At 43.4% G+C, this 8,755-nt stretch overlaps 3 protein-coding genes across 3 annotated transcripts; all 3 read left to right on the top strand.

Moving 5' to 3' along the window:
- Window positions 1-1,296: 1,296 nt before the first annotated feature.
- On the top strand, window positions 1,297-3,021 carry TRV_08051 (uncharacterized protein; the record flags this gene model as incomplete). Its single annotated transcript, XM_003017896.1, has 1 exon — window positions 1,297-3,021. One exon carries the CDS (start codon window positions 1,297-1,299, stop codon window positions 3,019-3,021), a length of 1,725 nt encoding a protein of 574 aa, XP_003017942.1.
- A 482-nt stretch (window positions 3,022-3,503) lies between these two features.
- Window positions 3,504-4,810, top strand: TRV_08050 (uncharacterized protein; the record flags this gene model as incomplete). Its single annotated transcript, XM_003017895.1, has 2 exons — window positions 3,504-4,461; window positions 4,521-4,810. The coding sequence occupies 2 exons, from the start codon at window positions 3,504-3,506 to the stop codon at window positions 4,808-4,810; spliced, it is 1,248 nt and encodes a 415-aa protein (XP_003017941.1).
- A 1,693-nt stretch (window positions 4,811-6,503) lies between these two features.
- Window positions 6,504-8,188, top strand: TRV_08049 (uncharacterized protein; the record flags this gene model as incomplete). Its single annotated transcript, XM_003017894.1, has 2 exons — window positions 6,504-7,958; window positions 8,021-8,188. 2 exons carry the CDS (start codon window positions 6,504-6,506, stop codon window positions 8,186-8,188), a joined length of 1,623 nt encoding a protein of 540 aa, XP_003017940.1.
- Between the last annotated feature and the right edge of the window lie 567 nt (window positions 8,189-8,755).

The following is an 8,755-nucleotide window of genomic DNA, read 5'->3' as shown; positions in this document are numbered from 1 at the left end:
CTAACTACTAACTAGATAAGTTTACCTATACCTATAATAAGCAAACTTCTAACCCCCCGAGTTTAACCTAACCTATCTATCCTTATGTCTAGTCCAAATTATTAATTACCATCCCCCCCTTCTCTACTTCTAATAATAATATAGTAATAGAATAAATTCTAGAGGAAACTACTAAAACCCCTATTAATAAGAAAGCTTACTCTCATTCTCTAAAATTAAGCTTAGGCTTAATATTATAAGCCCCTAAAGTAATTTCTTCTTTTATTAAAAAGTTTAAAAATTAAGATATTTCCTCTATATAATTTAAAAATATAGTAGTAGATTTAAATTTATTAAAAGACTTTTCTAGTTTAAATTTAGATAATTTAAATAATTCTTCAGAAGATAATAATAATAATACTATAGCTACTACTTTAACTAATTTACATACTAATAAGTTACTTTATCTAAATAATAATATAAAAAGTAAAGGTAGGAATTATATTATAAAGAACTTTAGATAAATAAACTAGATAATATAGCTTAGAGATAAATATTTAAAATAATAAAATTATTTACCTCTAGATAAAATCTATAGTAGAAATTAAGTACTAAAAAAGAATTTAATTATTAGGTATCTAATATTAATTACTAGATACCTAATAAAGAGCTTTCTTAAAGTAAAAGAAGCATATATATAAGAAAAGGAAGAGAAGTATTTTGGGAAAATATTTCTTAAATTAATACTAATATAAAGAACTTATATCTATAAAATATTATACTAATAGTAGTATAATTATATATTAATACCTCTAAGGCCTATATTATTAATATATAACGCCTTATTATAGTAACTAGATAATTATCAAATACTTCTACTACTACTAATTATAAGGTACTAATTTTATATTTATAATTATTAAGCCTAATAAAATAAAATTTTAAGCCTTTAATTATTTAATATTATAAGTATCTCTATATATAATTAAGTATTTACTACTAGGTATTATTTACTAATTAGATAACCAATACTTAATAATAAGTGTAGCTCGCCGCTCGAACTTTCTTGTACTATACTATTATTTAATAAAATAAATCTACTCTGTATATATATACTTAGCTTCATCTCGTCATGCGGCTCTTCTATGCCAAGTGTTATTCTTATTATGTAATAAATACGCGTCGCGAATATTTTCAATTTAAGAATGGAACGCGAAGAGCGCAAGCGGACTTTATTTGGACTCGACTTTGAACCCGACTTGGGCTGGATCTGGGCTCGACTTGGGCTCGACTTGGACCCGTCCCGGCGTACCAAAGCTGCCTCATGTTTTCGTTATGACCCGGCCGCTGTCTGCCAGGAGGGCTGTTGCTGGACGGCCCAGCGTCACAAAACCTCGATATGCCCTTCGCAGGAGAAGCTATCCGTCGCGTACCCGCAACCTGCAAAGGCAGCATCGCCTTGCCCTCGGTGGGAACACCAGGAGTCAGAAGACGTTGACTCAACTCAACTTCGTCCTACCACAGGATTATCCAGGGAGCGAGGATGACGATGGGGGTTCCCAGCTTGAAGCAGAAACCACCGATGGCGAAGAGCGTGGAGGGCCACGACCAAAGAAACAAACCACAAGGGATCATGTGAGGAAGAGGAAGAGGCAGAGAGACGATAGGCCGAACAGAACGTTGACGCAGATGGTGAACGTTGACTGGGCTCTTCCTCGCGCTGATAAGAATGACTCTGGGGAGCACAATTCTAGGCACCCACGAAAGAGACGCGGCGTTGAGATGGAGACAATCTTGGAAGATGTTGAAAATGCCGTTGATGAAGAAGATGGGGACCCAAACCCACCGGCTGATAATGTTCCCAAAGCAGGTGAAAACAAATTGGAGGGGCTGCCGGCAAGAAAGGGCCAGTCTAGCCTGGAAATATCCGCTGAACAGGCAGCGAGACATGGCAAGATGCTACCACCTACTAATCCTGTTACGCCCCGCAAGCAAACACGCTGGGTTATCCCCTCGTCTCAATCTCCAGAAAGTCCTGAAATCACCTTGAACAGTCCGAGAACTCCAAGGAGTGTCAAAAACAGCCCCGTTCGACTGTCATTAGCTTCGCCTGCAGCTCCATTATTCAATAAACGCAGGTCATTGCTCAGGTTCGATGCAAACGATTATGACTCGCAGGTTGTGCCAGATGACGGCTACTTTGGTATTTCTGCTCCAGGAAGCCCAGCCTCCGCACTCTCTTCCCCAAGAGCTACTTCCGACCCGTCAATTTCGTTCGGAGAGGATATCAATGCTCGGTTCAATGCCACACGTAGAGAGCGCCAGACACAAGAACTCCAGGCTTCAGAGCCAGGACAACCGGAAAGCATTGTTTATGAGACAGATGGCGAAGCAAAGCCTGAATCTATGGAAGATGTTTGTCCAAACGCGCCTGGAATTAAGGGGACACGAAAGTCAGGATCGAGCGATCAGGATGGCCCTCAGCTCTCTCTTGGGAGTAATATCGAGCAGTCAAGCCAGAATATCCCAGCTTCGACTTACATGTCTGATACAATGTCTGTATACTATACACGCCAGCCCATGAGCTATGCATTTGAAAAGGTTCATGCCTCACAGTCTTCAAAGGACATTTCCGAATCCGCGAGGTATACGGAGATCATTGAATCTTCGCAGTCTAATCTCCCATCTATCGGTGACTCCGATAATCAGGAAACTCTGGCAAAAGCACGTCCACAGCATGAGTGGGAGAACACCAGCTCAGCTCGACAGAACGATACTGAACCTGATCAAGCCACGTCAGCTCTATCGCCAGTGGTCCAAGTAGAATCATCTCAACGTTCCGGGTCGGAAGTGGAAGTGGAGGTTCCCGGCTCACAGGCTTTGGAGACAGAGATTGAGGCACGGAGGATAATAACATGCAGCCAACTCCTCACCGAGAGCTTAATGGAGAGCATACCTGGACCACCTAACTGGGTTCCGGGGCCACATAGTAACGATGTTAATGACCTTAATGACGACGGCACGGCGCCGCATGAAAGTTAGCTATTATTTCCCTTCGATCCCACACTATATTGGCCATTTTTGCTGTCTTCCTGCTGGCCCCATGGCAGCTCTGCGATCTCTGTGGCTATTGCGCTGCTGTGACCATCAGATCAGGTTGGTTGCAGCCCAAGCCCAGCCTCTGTCCTTGGATTAAGACACACTAAAGAATAGAGTAATGCATATGTTCATATTTCATCCCTATATAATAATAATATCACTGGCGGTATCACTGGGTCATATATTTGGTCTAGTTCGGCAGTTGTCTCGATAAAAATAAACAAATACACTTAGCTAACAAAAGGCTAAACTCGTTAGCTAGCTTCAGCCCAGGGGCAGCCACAACCGGCCATGTGATGAGTGAGACCCTCGATATCAACAACAGACCAAGATAACGACACGGCTTCAACCGACAGCGTCCTTCTCGCCGTTGACATTTCGCCTCGCTCTCCCTCACATCAGTCGCACATGGTCGTTCTCTAGCTATGGATGTAGCGTACGACCACATCCAAGAGGAGAGTCTCGCCTCCTCCGGCAACCCCCATGATTCCGACAGCCCCGGCGAGCCATCGTCATCTTCTGGCCAGCGGCAGGACTTAACTAGCGAATTTCAAGACTCCCTTCGTCTATTATCAGCCCAACCCTGGGGTGCCCGCCTTGGTGGGCTATGGAGCAATGTCCGGAAGCAGTCGGAGACGTATTATGAAGGTGCTCGCCAGGAGTACAACGCAGCGAGTGAGGAAGCCATCAGGGGGTTTACAGGACTTAGAGCAAGCTTAATCGACCGAACGAGAGGCCTTTCGATTAGCGGACTAAGCGCGACTGATGAAACGGATGAAGTGGTTGGAGATAGAGAAGAGTCATCAACGGCAGACGATGCGGCAACCATAAAGCCAAGTGACAAGGCAGGTACTGGGAGCGATAGTGTGGACGCGGATGGTGAAGGGTTTATTTCACGGTTCCGTTCAGAGGCTGCCAAACGACTAAAGGACCTCGAGAAGGCTGAGGATGCAGCAGATGAAGCTCTACTGAAGTTTGGCACAAATATTCGAAACTTCCTACGTGAGGCCGTCAGCATTGCCCCGCCGAGTTCAACAGACGACAAAACGGATGGAAAGGTGCTTTTTGAGAGCAGAGACTCCGACGGCAAGAGAGTTATTCATACTACCCGTTTTGAGGCTCAACTTCATGCCATCCATTCTAGCCTAGAAGGGTTCTCGGAAGACCCTGCTAGCAAGGAGTGGGACGCGTTCAAGGACAATTTCGAAGTTGACAAAAAGACGGAAAGCATTGCAGCAGATTTAGAAAAATACCCCGAACTTCGTAAGGCAATGGAGTCACTCGTCCCGGAGAAAGTCGAGTACGGCGACTTCTGGCGTCGATATTACTTTCTACGGCTAGTTATTGAGACGGAGGAGAAGCGACGAAAGGACCTGCTCAAAGGTAAGACCATTCCCTTTTACAGCAACGCATCCATAACGATATACTAACTAGAACCAAAGCATCTACGGATGAGGACGAAGAGGTCGCATGGGATGAGGATTCCGACTCAGATTCCCCTGCTACTCCACAAGCTGCATCCCTCTCTAAACCGTTTAGTAACACACCAAGCAATGAACATTTACAAGCCGAGGAGCCGCGCCGTTCGAATGACCTCCAATCTCAAGCTGGAAGTGATGCAAGCTATGATCTTATCAGCGGTGCCACGAGCCATTCCCCTAGCAGCCCAAAGGAGAATCAATCCGGCACACCAGCAAAGGATGATGATAGCGACGAGGAAGACTGGGAGTAACTGTACATTACAGTCTGCGCTTCGTCCTTGAGAATGGATTTTTTTTACTTCAGTTCTAGTTTTGGTGTGTTGGCGCAGATGGTGCTCTGTACCCTTGGAATTTCAATCTGATTATTTTCATTGACCGGCTTTCTAACTAATTTGGCGATTGTTTTCCTCTTTGATATCCTGAATTTTCTGCATTTAGTGTACGTTGGATTGGTTGGTAAATGATATTCCTGAGCTATTGCACTGCTTACCCCCGAGAGTTCCGCAGATTTGCACCCACGGTGGGAGAGGTTCGTATCTATATCTTCCGGATTCCCCATACTTAAAATATCCTGAAGGGCGGGGAGCCTCTCGTATTTATAAAGCCACACAGCTTCACATGACGATGACCAGTAACCATTAGATATAATTACTTTTTCCCTGTGATGGGAATCAAGCTAAATTTCTTCGACCACATTGCAGAAAGGAAGGTTGCGAAATGCGCTCTGCAAAGACTGACTCAATATTATCTCACACTACCCTGCCCATTGTTCGACCTTCATATATACGGCGTGGAAAAGTCATAAATAACCATGAGCAATGCAGGTTTGGCCTTTAGGCCCAAGGGGCCTGCAGCAACCGCAAAACCACTCGCTTCTGACCGTGAGATACTTGATACCCGTGTATGTCATGAAATGCGAATTTACTTAAGGATGAATACTATCTAGATCCTGCTATGATGGCAGAACTACTGCCTCTCGGCAACGACCTCGAGACACAAGAGCAAACTCACAACACTTGGACGATTCCAGATTGGACTAGCTTACAAACGAAAGAACTTGGTAAACCCTTTCAGTGTGGAAGTGGCTCATGGTATGTTTGGAAATATTCTTATGAGTAATTTTCATGTCACAGTCAATCACTATACTGATAGCCGCAACCAGGCAAATTCTTCTCTATCCCCAAGGAAATGGCGTGGACAAAGTATCCATATATTTCCAGCGGTACATTGATACTAGTTTACCATCGAAAGATTGGCACGCCTGTGTTCAGTTTGCGTTAGTTCTGTGGGATCCAAAGAATCCCTCAAATTATGTTTCTCATGGTTAATTTCTACCCCAGAGAACACCCCTATTTGTCAGTCTGAACAATTAACTAATCCACCTGCCAGCTGCTGCTCATAGATTTAACGCCGAAGAGCCTGATTGGGGGTTCACCAAATTCTGTGAACGTAAAAAGCCATCCACATCCTTGGAAACCCCTGGATCTCCGTTTTCAGGTACCGAAGGTGTTAGATTAACCGCCTATGTCCGGGTAATCAAAGACCCGACGGGTTTATTGTGGCATAATTTTGTCAAGTATAACTATCTAGTATTCGTTTTGTCTTTTGTCTCTGGGTTGAAACTGATATTTGCCAAATTAGATATGATTCAAAAAGCGTAACTGGCCTGGTCGGGGTAAGCAATTTAGGAGCAACCGACTACCTGAGCTGTGTTATTCAAAATTTATATCACATATCATTGTTTAGAAAGGTCAGAATATCCTATTAGCCTAATTCTACTAGGTTTATTGGACTAACATTTAATAGATAATATACCGAGCGCCTACAGCTATACATGAGCCAACAGATAAAGCTTGGGCGCTGCAGCATGTCTTTTGCTTACTTCAGACACAATCATCCGCTATTTCACCTGTCAAACTTACAGACTCCTTTGGTTGGAGAGCAATGCACCTTTTGGAACCGCAGGATGCGCAGGAATTCTCAAGCATTTTACTATCATGTGTTGAGAAAAGGCTCGAGGTTACCCCTTGCCGTGATACCTTCAAACAACTTTTTACCATCAACGGTATAACAAACTTATCCACCGTCAAGGGCTCCTATGAATGGTCTAAGCAGGAGGAATTCACTCACATCGAGCTTAATGTCCGTGGACACCGAACACTGGTGGATAGCTTCAAGGAATATACCTCCGCAGTTCTTTTCAAGGACTTTTACACCGGGGCCATATTGGAGACAAAAGATGTGGTTAAACGCAATACATTTTCTCACCTTCCATGGGTTCTCACTATTTACCTCAACCGAGTGGAATTCGACATCAATGCTGGAGAAATGAAAAAAATCACAGATTATCACGAATTTCCAGAAGAAATCGATATGTCACCATATCTTTCCAGCGAAGCTGATAAATCTCAGTCAGGGGACTATATACTCTTCGGTGTTGTGGTCCACGCAAGCGGCCCGTCTAACGCTCACTACTATACTTTCATCAGACCGAAGCCTGATGGACATTTCTATAAGTTCGATGATGACAGGGTCACGCTAGCTACAATGAAGGACGCTATGAATGACAATTTCGGAGTCTTCAAAACTAGTCAGGAACAGCCACCTTCCAAGGTCTTGGAGCCTTATTATAATGCAAAGAAATACCAGGAAAAAACAGCCACCATGTTGATTTACATACGGAAATGTGAAGCTAATCGTGTCCTAGCAGACGTACTACAAGATGAAATTCCTGATAGAATTTATTCTTCGCCATCTGCGTACACACAAGAAGATCACTTGAGAGATTTCTATGGTTCCAAATTAACAAAGGAGGCGGAAGCGGCAATCAACGCGCAAAGCAAGGAGCTTAAGGCTAATTATACTACTAATAGTGACATTAATGTTAGGCTCTTCTCTATTAATGACTTCTACAAACACCATGGGCTCGATATTGTTCCGAAATTACCAACCGATGATAAATCAGCTAGTTCCCTATCTTACAGCCACCTTCAAGAAAACATGCTGGTGCAGGAACTTGTTAGCGCGGTAACTCAGGCGCTGAACATACCCGGAAAAGCCACCAGAATCTGGCCAATGATAACTCGACAAAATGGAACCATTCGACCAATTGGCCCTCCTCTGGACCCTGGGGTGACGATGGGAGATGTAAGGAAAACGCATTATCCCAGACTTCCACATGAATTCCAGCTCTGGGTTGAGAGTGATGGTTGTTTCTATGGGGACAGGAATGGGCCTGATTCATCTCTCGTGTTCCTCAAGTACTTTGATGTAATAAAACAGGAAATTACAGGGTTCTGCTCTGTCTATATCCATCCTAATGACCGGCCTGATGACCTGTCTCCTATGATCTGCAGGGCTATGGAGTGGGAGCCCAATACCCCTATATCTTACTACGAGGTGTGTTTGGTCATAAATATTATTTTTCGCATGCAGGTGGGCTAACCAGGCAATAATTATAGGAAATCAAACCCACTTCGATAGATAAGATGGACGGGAAAAAGACAATGAAACAGTTAGAGATTGGCGACGGGGACATTATTTGCTTCCAGCGCGCTATGACTTCTACTGAGTACGTTATCACGATCAAATATTTCTCCAAGCTATACTCACACTCTCAACTTGAATAGGCTATCCAAGAATATAAAATATGACAACGCCCGTGAATTTTATTTCTCTAGGTTAGTCAAATGATGCGGTTGCATAGGACTTATATAGATATCTGGTATGGCATCTTGGAATACGGTAGGACACACTAAATGCTTGTATGAGAGCCTCTACTTTGTGCCAGTCGGAGTGGCATGCAAACTAAGGCGAAGAATTCAAATTGGAGATTCAAATAAAAGCAAATAAGGACTTCAACAGCTACTAAATATTCACTGCTTCTTCTTTTCCTTTTAAGGTTGCGGGAAGTGGGTCAGCGCCAAGCTTTTTACAGGCTCTCATCTGAGCCTCCTTGTAGTACGATTGCTGTGTGCGACTATATGGAGTGCTAGTTTCCCAATAGTGTTTGGCTTTGGTTGTATAGAGACAAAAATATCATTATTCTTGGGCCTTGAAATGATCAGATACTTGTCAACGCGGCTCAAGAAAGCTCCAAACCACGACGGTAACGTTCTCATATACTGGGCACTGCCGATCATGAGTACCTAATGTAACAGCTACATGAACTAATATTGAGAACGCCCCTACTTGTC

The sequence above is a fragment of the Trichophyton verrucosum genome (assembly GCF_000151505.1).
Source record: "Trichophyton verrucosum HKI 0517 chromosome Unknown contig01254_1.f1.exp, whole genome shotgun sequence".
Taxonomy (NCBI): domain Eukaryota; kingdom Fungi; phylum Ascomycota; class Eurotiomycetes; order Onygenales; family Arthrodermataceae; genus Trichophyton; species Trichophyton verrucosum.
Note: the sequence above shows the minus strand (reverse complement) of the source record. Positions and strands in the feature narration are given on the sequence as shown.